The sequence below is a fragment of the Cebus imitator genome, unplaced genomic scaffold (genome assembly GCF_001604975.1).
Source record: "Cebus imitator isolate Cc_AM_T3 unplaced genomic scaffold, Cebus_imitator-1.0 Scaffold46, whole genome shotgun sequence".
Lineage (NCBI taxonomy): Eukaryota > Metazoa > Chordata > Mammalia > Primates > Cebidae > Cebus > Cebus imitator.
The window spans coordinates 4,568,770-4,593,262 of record NW_016107361.1 but is presented as its reverse complement, the minus strand read 5'-3'; the positions used below and the strand labels follow the sequence as shown (position 1 = coordinate 4,593,262).

At 35.1% G+C, this 24,493-nt stretch overlaps 1 protein-coding gene across 6 annotated transcripts in view; it reads left to right on the top strand.

Moving 5' to 3' along the window:
• The window catches only part of FER (FER tyrosine kinase), a 485,340-nt gene that overhangs the window by 369,697 nt on the left and 91,150 nt on the right, over nt 1–24,493 (top strand). For all 6 annotated transcript variants that reach the window (XM_017527225.2, XM_017527227.2, XM_037737990.1 and 3 more), the window contains one exon: nt 11,254–11,377. In XM_017527225.2, coding sequence (XP_017382714.1) covers nt 11,254–11,377 — 124 coding nt within the window. The remainder of the gene's footprint in view (nt 1–11,253; nt 11,378–24,493) is intronic.

Here is a 24,493-nt window from a genome sequence, read left to right as displayed (position 1 = left end):
GCAAACTTGACTAAAGATAGGAAAGAATCAGTAAACTCAAAGATATGTCATTTGAAATTACCAAATCCAAGGAGTAAAAAGAAAAAAAAACGGAGGAAAAGTAAAGAAAACCTAAGGGACTTATGAGATACCATCAAGTGGACCAGTATACGCATTAGGGGATTTTCAGAAGGACGGAAGTAAGAGAATGGGTCAGAGACCTTGGAGTGCTATATTGCTTCTCTTGAATGCTTCTAGGAAAATGTGAGAAGACCGATACAGATTAAAGATGACATCTGTAGGCTGGGTGTGGTGGCTCATGCCTATAACCCCAGCACTTTGGCAGGCTGAGGAAGGCAGATCACAAGGTCAGGAGATCGAGACCTTCCTGTCCAACATGGTGAAACCCTGTCTCTACTAAAAATACAAAACTTAGCTGGGCATGGTGGTTTGCACCTATAGTCCCAGCTACTTGGGAGGCTGAAGCAGGAGAATTGCTTGAACCCACCAGGTGGAGGTTGCAGTGAGCTGAGATTGCACCATTATACTTCAGCCTGGCGACAGAGCGAGACTCCGTCTCAAAAAAAAAATTAATAAAAAAATAAAGATGACATTTGTAATCAAAAGGGGAATGAAGCATAAATATTTGAAAAATTATCAGACTCACCAGGTTGTAAAAGAATGTTTGGGAGAAATTACTGAAGATGTGGTTGAACCAATTTAATAAGGAGATTAGTCTGGATGGAAGGAAGACAGAGGCTATTCATCAAAACAGTGCATTACAAATCTTTGAGGCTGCCCCTCCCATCATAGGCCTATATTATCAGGACCTTGAGGGCTGTACATTTTTAAGGGGGCTTGGTAACCCACTGGACCTTGGAGGGTGTTTTCCAAGGATGCTTCAAGTTTCTAATCCTTGCATCCTGGTGAAGCGCTCCTTGGTCACCACAGGTATGGCTCCAGTGGGCCCAGGTGCTGTCCTCAGGAAAGTACCATAAACCTTGGTGGTGTCCATCGGGTGCTAACTGCAGATATGCAATGTGCACATGCTGTGGAAGCATGGATGCCTCCACTCAGATTCCATGGAAAACCTCAGAGCCTTGGCAGATAACTGCCATGGGCACAGAGCCACCACAGAGAGCCCCCACAAGAACAATGCCCAGCAGAATCATGGGCTCAGTGCTTCTCCCAAAGCTCCAGACCTGTAGAGCCACCAGCATGTAGAGCTAGCTTGAGAGAGCTGTAGGCACCCAACCCCAACCCTTGAGAGCTACAGTGTACACTGCACACAACCAAGCCGTGAGTGTAGGGCTACCCAAGGTCTTGGGGAATAACCCATAACAATGTGTCATGAACTTCCAGGAGCCAGGAGATGCATGTTGTGGTGTGAATCTACACCACCCCTGTCACTGGCTCCCCAGACACACACACACTTCATACATTGGAACCTAAGACTCAATGTGATAGTATTAAGAGATGGAGCCTTCAGAGGTAAATAAATATAGAGGGAAGAACTCTCTTTAGTATTTATTAAGAAATACCATCATATTTTGATGGAGAGTAGTGACTGTATAAAAAAAGCTGGAAGGGACTATCTAGGGGTCTTCTTTTGCCCTTCTGTCCATTCTATAATGTGAGGACACAGTGTTTGTCCTCTCCAGAGGACATGGCTTTCAAATCACCATCTTGGAACCAGAGATCAGGCCCCCCCAGACACCAAGCCTGCTGGCCTCTTTATCTTGGACTTGCCTGAAATGACCTAAGTATATGCTCTGAAAGTATAAAACTAGAAGAAAACATGATATTTGACTGGACAGTGATATCTGGTTATGACACCAAAAGCATAGGAAACTAATGCAATAATAGACAAGGAGACTACATCAAATTTAAAAACTTCTGACGGCAAACATACTGTCAGAGGGGGGAAGCAACCTAAAGAATGAGAGAAAAGTTCACAAACCACATATCTGATAACGGGTTAATAACCAGAATACATAAAGAATTCCTGCAACTCAACACAAAGTAAACAACCCAATTAAAAAATGAGCAAAGGACTTATATAGACATTTTCTCCAAGGAAGATATATGCATAGATAAGCAAATGGGAAGATTTTCTAAATAAATAAGCATCAGGACAATGCAATCAAAACCACAATAAGGTATCACTTTACATCTATTACAATGTAAAAAAAAAAAAGTAGAAGATAAAAAGTTTTTGTGAGGATGTGGGGAAAACAAAATCCTGGACATTGTTGTTATAATTGTAAAAAAGTAAAACTGTGATGGCAAACAGTATGGAGCTTCATCAAAAAATTAAAAATAGAACTACCATATAATTCAGCCATTCCATGTCTGGATATATTTTCAAAAAGAATTGAAAAAAAAGAGTTTGAAAAGATACTTTAAAAAAAAAAGAAAAGATACTTTACACTTTTGATTTCAGCATTATTCACAAAAGCCAAGAAGTGGACCCAGTATAATATACATGGACACATGCATGGATAAAGAAAATGGGGTATATACATAAAATAGAATATTATTCAGCCTAAAGAAGGAAATCTTGCCAAATGCTACAACATAGATAAACCTTGAAGACGTTATGCTAAGTGAAATAAGACAGCCACAAAAAGACAAATACTGCATAATTCCACTTATGTGGGATATCTGAAGTAGTCAAACTCATAGAAACAAAGTAGAATGATGGTTACCAGGGGTTACAAGGAAGGGAAAACAGAGTTGTTGTTTGAGTATAGAGTTTCAATCAAGTAGAACTAAAAGTTCTAGAGATATGTCGTACAACAATATACAATATGTTAACAAGATTGTACTGTACATTTAAAAATTGGTAACACAGTAAATTTATGTTGTAAATTTATTTGATTTTTACCACAATAAAAAGAAGAGTCTTGTTTATTCAGCCTTTTTTAAATATAGATATTCCCAACTCTTGCTGCAATGTCTTCTTTGTAAGAATTTGTTGTAATATTTTTGTAATCTAATAGAAGCAGTTTTATAATTGGTGAATGTATTTCTGATCAAAACCTTTACATCATGTAAATTCTAACTATGACCAACAAATTCTCATAATAAGAAAATTTATGTTTTTAATTATTTAAATAATAAGATTGACATTTTCTGGTTTTAAATATTTAAATAATAAGAGTGTATGACATCCACTGATGTCATTGATTTGGGGACCTTAATATCCCTAAAATAACTAGCATATGATACATTCAGTTTCTGAAAATATTGTTGACATTTGTAAATATTTTACCCTTATTAAATTTAAATGTACTTGTGGATGTCATTGTATCTCACATCTCTTTTAAAAATATAAGGAAGCTTGAATCGATGCCTTCTTTTTTTCCTCTGCAAGTTTTCCTGTAGCAGATAGGTATCAAAATGAATATTCCATTGATTTTTTTGTTTGTTTAAAAAAAAATACCATTGTAGCATTTAAGTATTGAAGGGTATCTGGGACGGTTTAGAGCCAACATCTTATACATCTGACTTTTCCTTTTTTGTTAATTCTTGCCTTAACAATGTATATCAAAGGCATCTTCGAGAGATAAGAAGCCAAAATAAATAAATAAATAAATAAATAAATAAATAAATGCAAAAGTGAGTAGTTTAGCATCAAAGTAAGGAGATAGACAGTTGAACTTCTTTGCCTTGGTAGCAAACAGTGGGTTGTGGATGGGGAAGGTGGGAGAGGACTTATGGTCTCAATATGTGTGTGTGTATTTGTATCTAAATTTGTGTATCAGCCTCCAGACATAAAAAAATTAAATGGTAAATTCACCTTTCCAGCTTCCATTTTGAGAATTAAGAAATAACAATACTACTGAACTCTGGTGCTATAAAAACAGAGTGAAAACTAAAATATTGCTTGAAAATAGACAAAACAATCATAAACACTGTTTCAATGAAAGGAACTACAGCTATATGGAACTGAGTAATAAGCATCCCAAATCTGAAATTAAAAATGCTCCTCCAAATCTGAATCTTTTTGAGGGCCAACATGATACTCAAAGGAAATGCTCATTGGAGCATTTGGAATGCTCAACCAGTAAGTATAATGCGAATATTCCAAAATCTGAAACACTTCTGGTCCAAGTCATTTCATATAAGAGATACCACTCTGTACCTTAGAACAGTGGTTGACAAACGTTTTTGATAAAGGGTCAGGTAGATTTTGTGGGCCATACAGACTCTGTGGGCCATCACAACTCTGCCATATGTAAAGGAGTTAATGTGGTTGTTTTCCAATAAAATTTTATTCACAGAAACAGGCAACAGGCTTGGTTTGGCTCAAAGCCATGGTTTGCAGACACCTGCCTTAAAATTTCAGTAATATCACCAAAATCACCACCTTAAAAATATAAGCCAAGTAAGTTCAATTTCCTTCTCTATAATGTGAAAAGCCTGGATTAGATTATCTCCAAAGTCCCTTGTAGTGCAAACATCCTGAGTGTTTGCCAGAGTTGACTATGGCATCTCTCCTGGCAGTTTACTTCATGTCTGGCAAAAGTATGGCTGTTGCCTCTTGAACAAGCAAATTAAAAATGCAGTGAAATGTACTCTTTTATTTTACAGAACTGTTATCATAATTGCTATTGGGTTATATGCTCAGAGATCATCTGCCAAGGAAAAATGCAAAAGGTTCATGCTGTTCTGCAGTGTTAGCAGAGCATGGCCATTGAGGAACCTCATCTGAAAAGACTGATGCTATTTATTAGACTGAATTAGGAAACCCGCACATTCAGCTCTGCATTTGGTCTGGCTGAATTCTGTTACTTGAGTAGCAAGCTGTTCAGGAAGTACTTTTTTTTTTCCTTAAGAAAAATCATTTTATTGATCTTTACCATACAAAGTTTATTCAAATTACACCCATTTGAAGTGATAAGATCACAGCTAGAAAACAGGTCACTCTATAATAAATCTATTTACAAAATCCATCATAAAAGCTTTTTTGTCATTTTTTTACATTATATTACGTATTTTCTTCTTTAGCGTACAACAAAAAGCTAAACTGATTAGTAGTTTACCTACTCCCAATTTGGTGAGAAATACTTCCTTTTTACAAAATCATGTATCTCATTGGAAAAGAAATTCCCACACCCTGACAATTCCCACACCCACAATTCAGCTTACTCTGCAAGCCCTCTTCCTTCAAATCCGTACTTCTCATACACACAAGTTGTCATGCACACATTGAATTCTTTTCTTTTTCCTGAAAGTTTAAATACTACAATTTTATTTACAGATCTACACATATAACAAAAATGAAAACAAGAACCATAATAATGAACAAAAAACCAAAAACAAAACACTTTTTAAAAATTACAAACCAGCTAGAAAGTATTCCAGCAGTGTTTACAAATTAATCGCTATTTTTGTACAAAATTGCTAAATAATGAAAATGTGAATGGACTGCGTATCAACTTAAAATGATTGCTGTGCACAACTCTGTACATATAAACACATACCTAACACTGTTTGACAGCTCATGTGTTGCCCTTTATACATTTTATTTTCTAAGGCTCACGCAGTCATAATTCACACACTGTAACTTTTAGCCATTTCGTGTGTGAACTTTAATAGCAGCGACTCAGTGGTACCAGGAAACCTGCACACTTAGTACTTAAGGTAACGCAAATGTCATAGTACTAAACCACATTGAGTGCCAGATACTAAGTCAAAAAGAAAGTGACTTAATGAAAATAGGATACGGTATGGACATCTAATTAATGTACGGCAGTTAAGCCCAGTAACTGGGAAAAAAAAAAAATCTTATTCATGAAGGAACTTTTAAGACTTATTAGTAATCCTTTCATTTTTAAAACAATACGATGTTATATTATGAAAATTTTCAACAAAACACACAGCAGTCTAGCCAGGTGAGCTCAGTCTTTAGACTTTGGAAAAAATCATCTTTGTGCAGCTGGCAAAGAGAATTACACAAAACTGGAAACAAAGGCAGCTAACCAGATGAGATAAATATAGGAAGTGGGGAAAAGCTTGGCATAGTTTGCCATACAGGAAAAAAAACCCACAGTGCATTTCTAGTTGGCACTTAACACAAAGCTCCCTCTCCCTCCCCCATTCAATGCTTCTCAGGGGACCACACCGACATTTTGTACCAAGTCCAGTATGTGTGACGGGAGGAGGCCAGAAAAGGAATCAGGAAAGCCAGTATGTTTTTGGAGCCATTTTCTGGTGTTTAGTATTTAATCTTTCTCATCTTTCCCCACAAACCAACCCATTTCTGGCTTATTACTGAGTCTTTTCAGATCTAAAGTTTTAGTTTGTTTCTATAGTTTGTTCTGGGTACAAGCCATCTTCACTCAGCAACTGGAGCCCTCTCCTGGCTAATCTCCCTTTCTGTGCAGCCCATCTCGCATAAATATACCCTATATGTAGCAGCCAGTATCCTCTGCTTTAGTGTTTGCATTGTTCCTCTCCGCTTCAGGAACTTGTTTGGGTTTATATCCTATTGTATGAAATCTATTCTGTGTTTCATCGGGTGCAGTTTGCATCAGCATTCATTGTTGATATTTGTCATCGATTTTTCCCCCTCATTTCTGATGGGCTGGCTAACAGCCGTAATTCTCATCACTGCTTGTTAAAAAGTGCCACATTTTAAAAATAAGAATTCTAAATAATGACATAAATGGAGCCCCCAAAATAGCTCTCTATGATTTAGTATTTGCTTTGATTACTAGCCTATTTTTTAATGAATAAATGAATGTACTTAAACCAAACAAACTTCTCAGGAAACAAATTGGTATCCTCAAAACAAGGGTAATTAATTATATATTTTATACATCACTGGAGACTGATATATCTTAATTGAATAAACTCTGAAGTTGGTTGAAGATAAATTAAGATCTCTATGATTCAATGACAAGAAGTCAGTAGTGGCATTGCCCTGATGATCCCTTTTCTCCGATAACAAAATTATAAATAAATATTCTTGTTATATAATAATCTCACTGAGTTTATGCTTAGTGTGATCAGTTCCTCCGAGCCCCATTAATAAAGAACAGGTAAGATCAAATTTTCATAGCACAGAGTAACAGACATCTTTGAGAAACAGCTGTTGAAAATAATAGCCACCTATGCTCTTATTAAAAGTTGGCTGCAAAGAATAATAAACATGTCTATTTACTGTGTTCCCTACTTGTTTCAGACATTTAATACATATTTTTAATCCTCAAAGTGACCTTCTGATACAGATATTATTTTATCCATTAGATATCTTTGAATTGCTGGGACAGAAGATGTATAAAAAAAACTCTAGAGACTTTATTCAGTTAATTGAAAAATCTAGAGGAAAGTCACACTACAGGCAGTATGTGATCCAGCGGCTCAGGCATGTCACCAAAGGCTAGTCTCTTTCCTTCACTCTTTTCTGCTTTCCATGAATGCATCTTAGGATGCTTTCATCCTAAGGCTGTCAATCTTCACAACAGCATGTGATGGCATGTTAATGTCTGCATGTACTTCTTTCCTGGCATATTGTCAAAAAATTTTTTTCCACTCTTCAAGCATCTTTGATTCTCAGTGGTATTTAATATTCCTAAAATTTGTGCCTTTTCCTGAACCAATCACTTGGGCAGGGGAATAGATTTCATTGATTAGATTAGGTCAATCTAGGATCACACTTATTATTGAGGGTCAGGTTAATACCCTCCAAAATGGTAGAGGAGCGGTCCCATAAAGGAAATTGGGATGAGTCAGGGAAAACAGATGTTATAAAGCAAACAATGAGTCCCCAATATAACTCTTTCTCTCTCTTTTTTTTTTTTTTATAAAATACTTTAACAACAACAATAATAAATAGTAATAGTATTTATTGTGTGTACTACATGCTAGGAACATGCTTGATACTTAGATACATTTTAGTCTTCAAAGCATCTTGAGAAATAAATAGTATTAAATCTATGTTTTCTGGATGTTTAGAATGATTGAAGGCCTCATAGTTAATCAGACCTAGGTGAGTCTGACTTAAATGTCCATGTCTTTTCACCAAGTCATGCTATCTGTCTAGTAAGCCATAAGCTGACTATTAAAAACATTTTAAGTATTGTCTTAGAAATTCATTATTATAGTATTTAGAATTTATTATAGAATTCTCTGGAAATAGTCTATCCCATTTTGGTTTAATGTGCAGCATGCCCATATAGAAATAAATCTTGATAAGCCAGAATTGAAAAAGGAGAGTGAGTTACCTTTTTTTGCCCACTTTGAGCACCAAGATCCTTATTGCAGTGGCCAGGTAGGATACTCTATGCTATATGCATCCATATACATACATATATATATATGTATATGTGTGTGTGTATATATATATATATATACACACACACACACACACACACATATATATGTATATATATACATATATATACTGTGTGCTGCATGTATGAATGAGTATTGCATATATCACAAATTCTAAAAGATGTTTTTATATTGGCACTTAATGAAAATGACAAAAGAACAAGTTGAAAGGGACAGGCTCTGCCTTCTAAAATAACTTCACAGTGAACACTAAAGACGATGTCATCCAATGTCATTCTTCAGTTCATCACTTAATGGTGATAATTGAGTATTTTGCCTAAAGGAATATCTCTGGCCCAGTCTGAGTTATCTTCTAGGTATCCTAACTCTAGCTCCATATTCTGCCCCCCTGTGGAGTTTATTTCTTGCTTCAGGGTTCTTAATGCTTGTACTTGCACAAGACCTGGGCTTTCAATAATGATTCATAATAATTTAATTTTTATCGAGGTCTTTGCTTCCCTCTAGTTATCTGCAAAAAGCTGACTAGGCTTGTGGAATGGTGGAGCTGTGTTCCTTTGCTTAGTGTTACTATGCCTGTGGCTTAAATAACTATAAATTGGAAATAAATTTAAAATTTAGTTTCCTAGATTTAATGACTTTAAGCAAAAAATTGTTCTAAGGCAGAAATATTGTTGGATGAACTACAGAACAATCAGAAACCCCTTCTGTATCTTGGAATGTATTTGGAAAGAATTGCATATAGCTCTACCTTCCTAGTACTTTATTTACTAGACATCAGTTTTCATTCAATGTTTAATGCTATTTAACTGTTGTGTTTTTCTTTATTAACATATTACGCAATATTATTAAACAATATTTGGCAATTTGTTGAATAAGTTTATTTGTTAAAAAATTTATCGAATAATGATTGTAGTGGGTTGGGAGTACAAGCAGTATTATATCAATAAGTAAATTTGTAAAAGGCAGGAGGCAGATGAAAAAGTGCTAACTGGAAAAAAATATTGTCAGGATTCTACAGAACAACACTGGGGTTATGTCATATGCCACTTTTAAATCAAATTGCAGAAAAGATTATTTCATTGAAAAGTTATTCTATAGCTCAGACAAAATACTATGTGGTTTCAAAACCAGAAGGGTACACGTTTTCTAAAACAGGTACATATATCTAACAAAATAATTATTATGTGACTATTGCTTCAAGTAATAGCTTGAACTAAATATTAATTTCAAGTCTATTTTAATAGTCATTTTAGTATCTATTAAAGTTGATAAATTAGTGGAATTTTACTTTTCACTATTGAAGTCAGGTTTTGTTCCAAATTTAAGTAAAGCTTGATAGAAACTATTTCAATTATCATCCTAGTAATTGAATATATTTGGTATTTACTTAAAAAGAACAGGAAAAAATTGACACCATTAAGTTTATGTTTAAAGTATTTAGCTTATTTGATTTTGTTAATGGCTCACCTAAACTTGTATAATACTTAATATGTGAGTAAGAGAAAAGTTTAGAAAAGAATAGAATATTTAAAGGAGAGTTAGGCAGATGTTAATTTTCTAGGTACTCTCATTAAGGAAAAAGCCATTAAGTCTTCACCTCTATAACTTTTCTACTTTAGAAAGCATAAATACCTGATGAGGAAAGTAAAAGAAAAAAAAGTCAAGAAATGGCAAATAAAATGCAAATCCCTCTTGCAAAATTCTGGCTTAATATCTGGGGACTATTAGAGAAAGTGGGAAAAATTGTTTATAGAGAACATGTATTTTAATATACTTTAACTCTTTTTTTTAATAGTGCAATAAAGTATAAAGTAACTAAAAAGAAAAAAAGCCTAAGGTTTTAATGCTATATTAAGAATGAACGCAAAGTTTAAGGTTGCATTATTCAGTATGATAGCCAATGACCCTATGAGGCACTTGAGCTCTTAAAATGTGGCCAGTGCTTCTAAAAAACTGAATTTTAAATTTCATTTAATTTTAACTTTAATTAAAATACTGATATTGATTCAGTTATTGGAAAATTTTAGACATGTTTGAAACATCTTGGGTATGTGAATCTACTTTTCAGTTGTAAATTTAATGAAATCTAAATATAGATCAAATATTTCAGATGAAATTTACATCTAAATTAAAATGTGCCATAAATGTAGAATAAATACAGTATTTCACAGACTGTGATTTTAAATGTAAAATATCTATAATTTTCAATTGACACATGTTGAATGTTTTGGATATATCAGGTTCAAGAAAACCGTATTAAAATCAATTGCACATTTTTACAACCTTTTAAAAAATGTGGCTACTAGTAAACTTCAAATTACTACTTGGCTTATGTTATATATGTCTTGAACCATAACAGTTTAAGAAGTTTTTCTAAGACCTCACTGGAATTTATTTGATGCACAAAAATGCGATCTGGGTCAGTGAGTAAATCAGGCTAAAATCATAGCATTTTCCTTTTTCTCTCTTGTCTGGACATTGCTAACAATTATGGTGGTGTTAATAGTCTTATTTTTTAAGGAATCACTGAATCTAATAGCTAATCCAATATAATTTACTTTTTTAAGTAGCTTTTATAATTTACTCTTTACATACTCATTTAATTCATAATAATATAGTTTTTATTTGGTATTAGAAAAAATCAAATTCCACTGAAAATTTTAGTGAAGCAAATTGGTAAAAATAGTGATAAAGGAAAAACTATGATTTTGAATATAATTGTGACCTAGATAATGTACAGTATGAAATATTTAAAGTAAACTGTATGTGGAAGAGATTATGGTATTTTTTTCTAATATGATGTGTTTTTTCATGTTTTCTTTTATCCTCACCTCAAATTGGGCAAAAAGCATGGCCAAATGTGTAATGCATTCATTTTGCTGTATCAAATATTCCTAATAGATCAGAATAGATTATAAATGTGACTTTCATCATAACTTTGTCTCATTGTTCATCTGTCAATTCCTCTAGGAGGTGATTTCCTCTCCTTTCTGAGAAAGAAGAAGGATGAACTAAAACTCAAACAGTTAGTGAAATTTTCATTAGACGCTGCTTCTGGTATGTCCTATCTTGAGAGTAAAAACTGTATACACAGGTAAGGAGAACATTTTTAAAGCATTTTTTGGTTTTATTAATAGAATACTGGAAAACTGATATATTTGCTACAATACAGAAGTTAATTTTCATGAAACTTAGGTCTTTTCTTGTTGGTTCCTGTATTTTGTATGAAAGTGTCCTCTTCTAGTTGTTTATGTACTTTATAGGAACACTTGTTTTTCCACTTACTTGAAGTGAGTACCTAGTTAGACAATGATCTGCCTGCTAGTTAGAATTTGTTATATAATAATTATGAACAACAGTGACATGGAATGTACTACAATTTAGTAATATAAGAAACTACAGCCTTATAATCAAATAAGATTGTTTCATGTGTTGTCTATTCTTATTTTCCAAAGAAATTACATATGAAGTCAGAAAAGCTTAGTTGTAAAACAGCAATTCATGACATTGAATTTGGTAAAGAGTAAAAGATTTTCAGATTCATTTAATGCTCTTTTGGACAAATTTTTTTTTTCATTTTAGTACTTCACTGATTATGCCATTGTATTGAGAAAATAAATACTAGTTATTTCAGAGGAGATTTTATTTTTTCTGATTATATGTAGTGACCTGGTGTTAATGCTTTATACATTGTGGTTTTCGTTGCTTGTAACTGAAAGTGTTTTTTAGTGCTAAATGTCAGTACAGCTTATGATTTGTTGCAGAATTAATGTCAATTCCTAAATATGGCTAAGTATAAGTAAGCGCAGTGAAGTGGAGAACTGATGCCGTTTTTATGCACCGGAAACTGCATAATACTGTTTAATGTGGAGCAGGGTTCATTGTTAGATTGAGTTGTTGTAGACATTATCTAACTGGTATTGTTACTGAAATATACTTTTCTCTGAAACGTATCATTGTCCAGGCTTTGTTTTAACATTCTAGTGAGGTTGTATAATATATAATTAAAGGAAAACAAAGTTACTTTCACCTTAACTGTACAATATTGATCTCAATAGATATTTTTGACTTAATTGCCCAACCCCCCACCCCAAATTCTAGTTACTGCTCAGCTTTATTCTGAAACTATAATATGACTGCTATTTTAAATATGGTTCAACAGTTGCACATATTTTAAAATTCATTTCTATGGAGGTACTATTTTTTGGAAATTAAGAACTAAAAATAAGACATTATCATTGTATTTCTGATTTACTTTCTGTGACTATGGATAAGAATTGACTTAAAAGCATTTGATTCTAGATAAAAATTTTACTATCATTAATTTCATTCGTGGTAGCACTGTGTTAAAATTAACCGTAAAGGCTTTGCTCTTCATTTGGAGAAAAGTGTAACTTTGATTGCTGAGGTATTGAAGTGCTTCAAATTCTCTCTGGTAATTAGTCATTTTGTCTCTGATTTCTTTCATACCATTAGACTACCTGTGGTTTTAAACTGTAATAAATATACATTATTGAAACTTTTATTAAATTGTTAGTTACCATGAATATTCTTTAATTTCTGGGGCATTGCAGTTGAGGGGACCATTGTTTCAATCTCTTGCTACTTTTTGTAGTGATTATTTTCTTCAAAAATGGACCACTGTGTAAATGCCTGTATCATGATAATTGAAACTTTTCTACATTGTAGATAGCAGTTAGCTTTTCTTAATTCATTTCCCTCTCTAAATCATAATATTATCTGCTATAATGTTATTTTCCCATTTTGCTTTTTAAGAATTTTCATGCATTAACAAATTTTTTAAAGTAACCCTTTCTTAACTGCATATCCTAGCAAGCTGCACATAGACCTATGCCATTTGCCTAGTGGGATGGTTTCCCAGTTGAACATCTTGAACAATGTCAGTGAGAGCAGGTTTGATAAATAGGTTTCAGCACTAGCACCAACTTTTAGTGAAAGGTAGTGGCTCTCCATGTACATATTGAGAAGAATTCCAGGAACAGCCACAAAGAGTCCAGTGATCAATTAGTCATATCTGCCAGGGTACTCACGAGTACTAACACACATGCCCCAAATTTGTCATCCTTCGTATAGAATATCTTCTTTTTGTCTTTATTCTTATAAACACTTTTCTGGATGTTGAAAAATGTTATGACTTTTCCTTACTGGCCATAATATAGCAATAATATAATATTTTTCTTTACTTACTTTCATTGAATTCTTCTAAACTATCTGCTTTTATATTTCCTTTGTTAATCATGAGTGCTAGATGAATTTTATCGCATCCCCAACTTGTGCTTCTTTGTTCCTCTTTAGACTCATTAAATGCTCTTTTGGATGAATTTTAATTTTTTCATTTTAATACCTCACCAATTTGTAGTATTGTATTGAGAAAAATTAATTATTCTTTGTGTTGAAATTTTCTATAGTAGTGAAAAGTGCTGCAGAACCCTGTTTCTATGTGCCAGCCTATGCAGCTCTTTATTCGGGAATAGTAGTCATTGCAATAGAATTTTTCTTGATTTAGAGTTAAGACACAGATTGTGTTTTTGCTCCTAAGAAATATCAAAGAAAAACAATATAGGATTTGCTATAGTTGGAAGTTTTTTCCTCACTGAAAAAATTTCTAATGAGGCATTTCAAAAATTAATTAAAATAATGTAAAACATAACTGAAAGTTCCCTTTAGTTTTTCAGGTAATGAGCAAAGATACTAAGTCCCGTCTTTGATATGCCAAAACATAACAAAAATAAATGCACACCTATGCATTACAAAGTCTGTGTCCAATAAATCCAAGCAAATATTTCAAATCTGCTTTACATTTTATATTAACTTACAAATTTTGTCCTGTTCACTGATTGGAGGTCACTGGAACTCAGTACACACTTGAAAATATTTCCAATTTTCTCTTCCCAAAATAATGTTTTTAACTTTTGAGGGACACATATTCTTTCTTTAGCTTTGTTTTGATTAATATGAGATGAGCAGAGCAATGTTTCATTATAGGAAAACAATTATGACAGCTATAAAATGGAAAGAGATTACTGCATTAAGAAATGACTTGCATTTAGAAATGTTCTTGTTGTAATTTCCATTTAACTCCAGAAGAGTTCTCTTGCTACTTCAAGTTTCTAATGGAAACTATTTCTGTTTACAGCTTAAGGATTTTTGTATAGTTGGAATTTTGGTTTCGTTTTAATCAACGGCATTTTCTTTAAAACTATTCTATAGGCCAGTGTGAAATTGTCTTTCCTACTTGTACTTTATAAACTGTTTGAAATACACTGATAAACTTTATGGTTAGTGTACGTGTGGTGTGTGTATGTTTACTTACAAAGGGATGTTCCTAGATGGTTAGATGTCACTCTATAAAGAATATTCTGGTTTTGAAGCTAGGGGATTCAGGATTGACATTATACTTGATATATGTGATAATGGCATTCATTTATGGTTTTTTTATTCTTGACAAATCCTACTGCAAAATTTGTTTTTATTTGGGCTTATTTTTAAAAGTTGGCTTGATGCCATTGTTCTTTGATATCTACAGAAAGTGAAAGAAGGATAAACTTTTATTTGCTGTATATTTGAGTGAAAGACCATAATCTGTGGGGAGTTTGGGGAACATTTCTTAATTTCATATGTCATTGTGAATATCAGAAAAGGTATATTTTGGAGATATTAGGTAGAATATGATTTTTTTTTCTAATTTTCAACTCTATACTGATTCTCTTCATGTTGGGTTGCTCTAGCACAATGATTTTTTTTTTTTAATCATGGAGTAAGCTAACAGTTTTACAAATTAAAGTATATTAGACCACATTTATTTTATTAATCATAAGAGTTTTGCTTATCCATTGAAAACATTGATATTTCCAGCATTTCACAAGTGTGGACAGTTGCCTACTCTGTGCCAGTGGCTACCTAAATGAAAATTATGATCACTCCCATCAGATGGATATAACAAAAGTTAAGAAGAATGCATAGAGACAGTCAATTTTGTGATAAAATCTACAAAATTATTTGGGAGTACTATCAAGAGAGTCTAATATGACCTGTCAGTATGGGGACTATGGTGGGAATAATTAGGGAAACTCTGCAGAGGATACTCTCTGAGTGAGACTTGGTGGATGGGTGTGTCACTGAATAGGAGAAAGAAGATGCCAGCTGAAGGAAAATTGAAAGCAAAGTTACAATGCTTTGTAAGGGAGAGCACACCTTGATTGTGGACGTTTTCTTGAAAGAATATGAATTTTAACTGGAAAAAGAAAACTAATTTGAACAAAATTTACAAAACTCTAAAAAATGTATAATCTCATGAAAGTGTGTATGAGACCAATATTATTTTTAAGTTTCATTGATAAAACTAATTTAGGAAGGTTAAGATTGTCAGGAAGGGAATAATATTTCATTTATATGTTCTAGAAGGGGATTGCCTTGTCCAGTGATTTCTAATAAGGATTACATATGTGTACTTTTAAAGTTAAATGTAAGATGCTGCTTAGAGTTTATATTTGGGTTTTTTTTTTGTTTTGTTTTGTGAGACTTCATAGTTTCTTATGTAAAAGATTTGGTATACTGCTGACCATTTACATTTTTCCCAATGATCTTTGAGGATTTCTTTTCTCTATTTTTAAACTGGAAATGATTACCTACTGTCTGAGCTTTTCCTAAACTGTGAATATAGTGAAAAAGTATGTTATGCTTAGTGCACCTTCATATCACTTACATGGTAAAGACACAATAAATAAATATAAAATATAAAAATAAAATGTGTTCTGTGATGCTTTTGAACCCTTCATCATCTCTGTCACTCATGATCTACCTTATACTCAATTGAAGGCACTATAACACCATTTTAAGTAACTGAGGCCCAGGGAGATTAAATGAAGGTCACCTAAACAGTTAGTGGCCAGGCCACTGCTAGGTCTTAATTGTGCTGACTCCATTCTGACACATTTCCTGTCATTCCAGTGCCAGTGTTTTGCTGTTTCATTCAAGTATTAGTAACCCTAACTGCTGACATTTATTAAGGGCTTACTGAGTACTAGATACTGTTCTAAGTGCTTTAGATGCAGTGTCTGAGAATGTCAGCTTCCTGAGGTCAGTGATTTTTACTGATATTGTTCACTATTGGATTCTAAAAGCCTGGAACACTGCCTGGCAATTAAAGCTAAGTGAATGAACCTTCAAAACAATAGCAGTACTATTGTTTAAGCCCATTTTACACAGTTAGGGAGTTTGAATACTGTGCCCAAGATTATATTAAAAACAAGTGATAGATTCAGGATGTGAATCTCAGCATTCTGGTTTTAGAGCCCACACACTGAATCTACTCTACTGCCTTGCACAATAGAGGTATCTTCTGATTAGCTAGGAAAGTCAGGACAGAAGGCCAAATGGCATTTGGTGTGATGGCTAAGCTTATATTCAATATCTGGACTCTGTAATGATCATGAGCAAAAACAGAAGAGCGTTCTGAAGGCTGTGGAATATAATTTTAGAAACACAAACCAATATGTTTTTGTCATTGAATGAACAGTTGCTGAAATGCAGCAGCATTTTGTTATTACTTCTTGATTTAATTAGGGCTTGAAAATTTACTTTTTTCACTTTTATATACTATTGTTTAGAATACCCCCTTATGCTTTATCTGTTAAGTAAACACACAGGATTAGCATAGAGATGTGATAATCTCAGTTGACTAAGCATTTATGACTGATTTTCTTGTTCTAACATTTGATTACAATTTTCAATATATTAAGCTGTATTTTTATTTTTAGCATTGAAACCAATTTTGCTGCAATACAGAGATTACTGCTCAATAATTTTAAATGTGTCAAGAATATATAGTCCTTCTTTAGCCCTTTTCTTCTATTACAAATTGGTATTTGCATATGCAGTGCAATTATCATACAAAAGATAACATAAGTCAATGCCTTTATAAAATTATTTATCCTACACTTTATTCAGTGTGAAAATTTCCCACCACTAGTTTCACTCATTTTAATTAAGGGCTTTTCTCTAAAGATACATGCATAATATGCTTCCAGGAATGAAAAAGAGACCTTCTTTTATGTTAGCCAATTAACATTTTGGCTTGGATTAATGTACCAGCATATCTAGCTGCTTCTTTAGGAAACAAAAGTGAGAGATTTGGGTCTGAGGACAGTAGTTAACTTGTGATTTATGGTTACTGGTAGAAAAGATGCAGCATATATAGAGACTGTTCAGGACTTAAGGGCAGTCCAGTGAGCACACTGAAAGTCATTGAGAGTGAGAGGAGAGGGAATAGGAGTACATTAAGGCTATTTCATGGTTTGGTTAGGGCTAGCCATGTCCTATGTTACACAAATATGATAGAAGAGAAAATTGGCTGATGCCATATACTCCTCCTTATTTCTGACTTTTTTCCAGTCAATTTCAGTAAGTACATTTTGGATTCAGAGTGTCAAAAAAGTGATCTTTTACATTAAACAATTACAAATGGTTACAGTTACCATTTTTCTTTTAGGGAATATTTGATTACAAGGAACAGAAACTAGTTTAAGCCATAAGGGTTTTTCTTTTAACTTTTATTTTAGGTTCAGGGGGTACATGTGAAGGCTTCTTACACAGGTAAACTCATCTCACAGGGGTTTGTTATACAGATTGTTGCATTACCCACATATTAAACCTCGTACCTAGTAGTCATTTTTTTGCTCCTCTTCCTCCTCTCACCTCCACCGTCAAGTAGACCTCAGTGTCTGCTCTTCCTTTATTTGTGTCCCTATGTTCTCATCCTTTAGTTCACACTTATAAGTGAGAATATGCAATATTTGGTCTTTTGTTCCTGTGTTAGTTTCCTTTATCATAAGGAAACTTATGGGGTTATCTCACAGAACTCAAGGACAGATAGTTCAACCTGGCTTTGGAGTCCTTGAAACTAGGAACTGGGAAGCAGTCTGGGACCAAGGCAGCATCTCTGTCTTTCCCTCTGTGTTCACTTGGAGTTTCATTAATGCCTTTTAGTGTGTGGCTGCTCCTTTTCCCTCTTGCTCTGAAGACTGCATTCCTTCACTCCACTTGCAAAGGGCCCTAAAATGATATTTGAGTCAATATAATCTGCCAGGCCCAGCATCTGCAGCTAAATTTCAAACTCTTGACACGAGTAGTTGTCCCAGCTTGTATTAAATGTTTATCCCAGTTTTAATCAATAATATGGCTAGACAGGAAAGAGTATGCAGGGTCACTGTTACCTAGAGCTAGAGGAGCCAATCTCTGTGTACAAGAGGGTAGTTTTCAGATGATAGGACATGTACTAAAAGGCTTCAAAAGATGGCTCCCATGCACTCATGGAGTACTCACTGTTTACCAAGTTCATTCATATTCTCATTTGATCCTCATATTTCTATGAGATTAGTACTATTTAATCTATATTTTATAACAGAACACATTGAGCCACAAAAGAATAAGTAACTTATCTAATGTCATTGCAGCTAGTAAGAGGAAGATTCAAGCCTATTGTGAACAGATGACAAAACCTGCGAAATTAAGCTAAAGAATTAAACTGTGTATTAGATTTATTTCTCATTTTCTTTCCTTTTATGAAGATGATCAGCCATATGGATATGAAGCAAAACTTAAAACCATTTAATAAATGCTGATTTAGAGAAAGCCATGTTGTAGGGAGAAGAGAATATTTTATAGGCCCTAACTGTATATATCCCTGGGATGATTCGTTCCCTCACATTTTATGTGATAGGGACTGCCAGTTGGTCCATTCAGCCTCCTTACATCCTAGCTCATACCAAGTCCATCCAACAGGCAGGAGATCAATTTCAGTACAGTGGAATTGGGTTCATGATTACCTCCAAAACTTGGTTGACCATTGGTTCAACCATTAACTTGTTCTCAAGTCAAACCTCATTTATGCTAAAGTAACTCACTTTTCCTAGTTAGTCTTGATCAAATTCTGGGGAATTCATCAGAACATAGATGGCACAGAACCAAGTTTAACCTTCTAGCTTGCAAACTGTCTCCTACTTTCTGGCTTCCAAGGCAGGAGTGGAGCAATCAACATGCAGAACTAGAGAACTTTAGCCTTTACCGTTTGCTGGACATTGACCCTCAATTTTAAAAATTACTGGGTTATTTGCCCAATAATTATTTTAAAATATTGTTCATTATTTTATTAAATACAAAAGCACTACAAGAAATCCTTTTCAGTCCCAGGCTTCACTTTTAAAGTGTTCTGTGCCAGGCTAGACTGTTTCTATCTATACTGCCACCTCTGATATCCATTAGGTGTAAGCATTTGCAGAGTGGTTAGCAGCCTCAGCATAGTGGCTAAGACCACCAATTTGAAACTGGAATACTCTGTGCATGAATCCTAGCTTTGCAACAAATTAGCTGTGTGATTTTAGACCTCCCCTCTTCCCCACCTGGACATTTCCTGTAACCCTTAACCTGCTTTATTTTTTGTCATAGTCATTACTTTCACCTGATATTTATTTATATAAACATACACATGTAGTGTCCATATTCATGTGTACGTATGTATATGTATGTATTTATATAGATACATATATAAAGTACTGGCTTACTTTTTATTGCTTATCTTCCCCAACTAGACTGTAAGCTCCGTGAAGACATTGACTTTATTTTGTTCATTACTTAATCTTCAGTACAGAGAACAGTACAGCTTCTAGTCCGTCCTCAACAAAAATTTGTTGAATGAATGAATGAAGTTACTATGCTTCATTTCTTCCAGTATGAAATCAGGGTGATAATATTCACTTCAGAACACTGATTTGATTTAGAGAAGGCAAGGCCACAGTATCTGAAGGCTCGCCACGCCCCACAGCATTTCAGAGAGACCACAACTTAACAGGAAGAAACCACACATCCCCAGAGCATTTTAAGATTAGATTAAGTTGTCTGTTTAGCTGAAGACACAGAAATTTTCCAGAAAAAGATGGCCACATAAAGCAAGAGTAGATGCAGGATATTTCAGTTCACTCAACCATGGTCCCCAGAGTTTCTAATAGTGACACTATCTAAAAAGGGTAGGGCCTTGTTGAATCTGAGACGCTCATTTTCTTATCAATTATACTCCCATTCAAGGTGCACTTATACTTCTATGTAGTTTTGTTGAATGTAAAGTTTTCAGCATGGGGCTACACTGGTTTTTGTGCCAAATCCAGCATTAACAAGGTTGAATCCTCACTTTTGGGAAAATGCAAAGTTAAAGGTGAGGTGTCTCTAGGCTGTGTATCTCTGTCTCCGCCCATGCCTCCATAGTCTGCTACCTTGCTTTCATTACCCCTTTAGAAGACAGGCCATGCTAGGTATTTCAAAGTAGGCCAGCAAGGTCAGAAGATTAGGTCAGCTGTTGTTGGCTAGATCACAAAGGTCTTATAAGCTATTGAAAGGGCTGTGGCTTTTAGTCTGCATGAGGTGGAAGTAATTGATGGCAGTTTTATCTGTCCCAGGTTTATGAATAATCAGTGAAATTCTTTTTTATATTCTAATAATTTTAACATATTACAGCTTCAAATGAAAATGAGCCAAATGAAAGGAAATATAAGTCATAGCTTCCTTTCTACTGGGAAGCTACTATATGCTGACTACTGTGCTACTGGTGATATAATCATGAGCAAGATGGACAGAATAGCATTCCTCCTGGCATTGTTTTACCACACTGTTCTTGTAATGGAAGTAAAAGTAATGCCTTGAAATTAATGGCACTTAGGGCCTTATCTACAAATTTTGTATTTACGTTGGGCATATGTTTCCCAAATAAGTTCTAGATACTTTGTTAATAGTATGCTAGTTCATAGACCCATTGATTTAGAGAGATAAGTAAAATTAAATATATGTACAATTAATATAGGGTTATATTTTCCATCTGGGGTCTCTGGTTTTATGACTTGTGACTGAACACAGGTAATTATTATTTACCTAAGTGAATAACTCTGTTGTTGCTAATTAATAAAAACAACAGATTGTGCCTAATTTTTGGAGACTCAGTTGTCATCTGTAGAACTAAGGTGACATGAAAGAGAAGATGTCATTTATTTACTAAAATGTTTGGTACAGAAAAAGGCCATTCCCTTCTAAAGAAAGATTATGTACTATAAAGCAAAATAAACTATTATGTAGGTTGGTGTAAAAACAATTGCAGTTTTCGCCATTGGAAATACTGGCAAAAATCACAATTGCTTTTGCACCAACCTTATAATAAAAAATTATGTATTAGTTCATTCTCACACTGCTATAAAGAACTACCTGAGACTGGGTAATTTATGAAGAAAAGAGATTTGACTCACAGTTCCACAGGCTTAACAGGAAGCATGACTGGGAGGCCTCAGGAAATTTACAATCATGGTGGAAGGGGAAAAGGGAGTAAGCACTTTCTTCACATGGCAGCAGGAGAGAGAGAGTGTGAGAGGGGAAGTGCTACATACTTTTAAACCATCAAATATCATGAGAACTCACTATCATGAGAACAGCAGGGGGAACACCATCCCCATGATCCAATCACCTCCCACCGGGTTCCTCCCCCAACATAGGGAATTACAATTCAACATGAGATTAGGGTGGGGACACAGAGCCAAGCTGTGGGAAATTCTTGTATAAAATAACTTAGAATGGTTACTGTTTGTGGTCTGGTGTATTTATTTTTACTTCTTATGGACAGATGTTTTTATTATAGAACAAAAACACCTGATTATTGTGCCCTTAAAATCACCTTTTAATGCTGAACTTCTTTTATTACACAGTTAGATTTGCTTTTTGTGGGGAAAGAAGTAGTGCAAATTTGCTGTGAATGTTTTTCAATGGGCATTTTTCATATAGTAGTAGTTTAATAAACAGCTGACCTAATGAATGAATTGATAAATTAATGAATACATCAAATAAGTCTGAAGTGTTGATTGATTGCTATTAGATGACTAAAGACTTTATAAAACAATAATTATAAGTTATTTCATCCATAAATGTTAATCTTCCATTTTTAATTTTTACCAATTGATTTCTTTATAATGCACAAATGGAAACAGAAATAATTACATCTCACATAAACCTGTATGCATTATACATATAGTCCAAAGTTCTTTTTCTGTCACAAGTAAGTAAAGACTTTGGAATACTTTGGGCATTTTTTGAATTGTTTGAATTCATCCAGGCTTATAGTGTGACAACGTCAGTGCCCTTTTCAGAATAGTGTCATTCTCCGAGGGTCAGAGAAAGCAAATAATATCCTACTTCAATCAATTTTTCATCTAATAGTTCTTATTTTTTATATTGACTCTGCCCTAGCTCAGACAGTGCTCAGGGCTTATGAAAGCAGCAGTAGTTTATACCATGCCAGAAAATATTAATTTTTAATGTGTTCTTTGAAATAATTGACAATAAACAACAGGAGTATTATTATTTATAAGAGTGCTCGGAGACGGATCCAAGATGGCCTATTAGGAGCAGCTCAGGATTGCAGCTCCCAGCGAAAACGTGGAGGGTGAGTGGACGCTGCGTTTCCAGGGATTTTTATTGCCTATAGACCAGGAGATTCCCAGGTGGAGGAGCCCCACAGGTCCCCAGTGCAGCTGTTTTGGCCGGAGTGGCTGTTTTGGCTAGTGTGGCTGTTTTGGCTGGCACCCTGGCGCAGCAGTTCTCCACACAAAATGCACGGGTCCGGGCACCGTTTTAGCTAGCGATGGGAGCTCCTGGGAGACAGAGTCGCCCATTCAACTGATAAAAAAGAGGATTGAAACAGGGAGCCAGGCCAGGAGATTCCCAGACAAAAAAGGACCACGAATCTCAGCGCGGCGCAGTGGGTCACTGCACGGGAAATCACACAGATCCTGGCGCCTTTTCAACAGGTGACTGGAACACCTGGGAGACAGAGTCACCCATTCAACTGGAAAAAAAAAAAAAGGGCTCTGTGACAGGGAGCCAGGTGATGAGGCTCGGCTGGTCCCACCCCCACAAAAAAACAGCAGTCTGAAACACTCTGGTTTGAAAGTTTCACAGCAAGCACAGCTGAACCCAGGACAGTCCAGTTCTGTGGGGGAGGGGCATCTGCCATTACCGAGGCAGTCCACCACTACAGAGGTGGTCCACCATTGCTGAGGCAGCCCGCCATTGCCAAGGCAGCCCTCCATTACAGAGAGAGTCCATCGTTATAGAGGTGGGCTGCCATTGCCAAGGCAGTTCTAACTAAACCTGTATAAACAGGACTTCAGGGAAGCTCACACGGCAGCTGGATGGAGCCCACAGCAGTGCAGCAGAGCCTCTGCAGGCAGACAGTAACTAGGCTGCCTCCTCGCTAGGCAGGAAAGCCCAGAAAAAAGGCAGCAGCACAACAGAAACTCATAAATAAACCTCTAACTCCCTGGGACAGAGCACCTTGGGAAAAAAAAAAGGGAGGGTTTATGAGTTCTACTGCAGCAGACGTAAATAAGCTCTGAATGAACAACGGAGCTCACAGCTCAGGACTTGAGCTCCTATAGAGGACAGACTGTCTCCTCAAGCAGCTCCCTGACCCCTATATATCCACAGAGTCACCTTGTAAAGGAGAGCTCAGACTGACATCTGGCAGGTATCCTACTGGGACAAATATATCAGAAGAAGAAACTGGCAGCAACCCTTACTGTTCTGCAGCCGCCGCAGGTGATCCCAAGACAAACAGGGTCTGGAGTGGACCTCAGCAGTCCTACAGCAGAGGGGCCAGAATGTTAGAGGGAAAACTAAGAAACATAAAGAAATAACTTCATCATCAACAAACTGGACATCCACTCAGAGACCCAATCTGAAAGCCAACAAATACAAAGACGACAGGTGGATAAATCCATAAAGATGGGAAGAAACCAGTGCAAAAAGAATGAAAACACCCAAAACCAGAACACCTTTCTTCCTACAAGGGATCACAACGCCTTACCAGCAAGGGAACAAGGCTGGATGGAGAATGAGTGTGATGAATTGACAGAATCAGGCTTCAGAAGGTGGGTAATAAGAAACTTCTGTGAACTAAAAGAACATGTTCTAACCCAATGCAAAGAAACTAAGAACCTTGAAAAAGATTTGATGAAACGATAATGAGAATAAACAACTTAGAGAATATACAACTTATAAACAACTTGTAAACAATAAACTTAGAGAGGAATATAAGTGAATTGATGGAGCTGAAAAACACAACATGAGAACTTCGCAGAGCATGCACAAGTTTCAACAC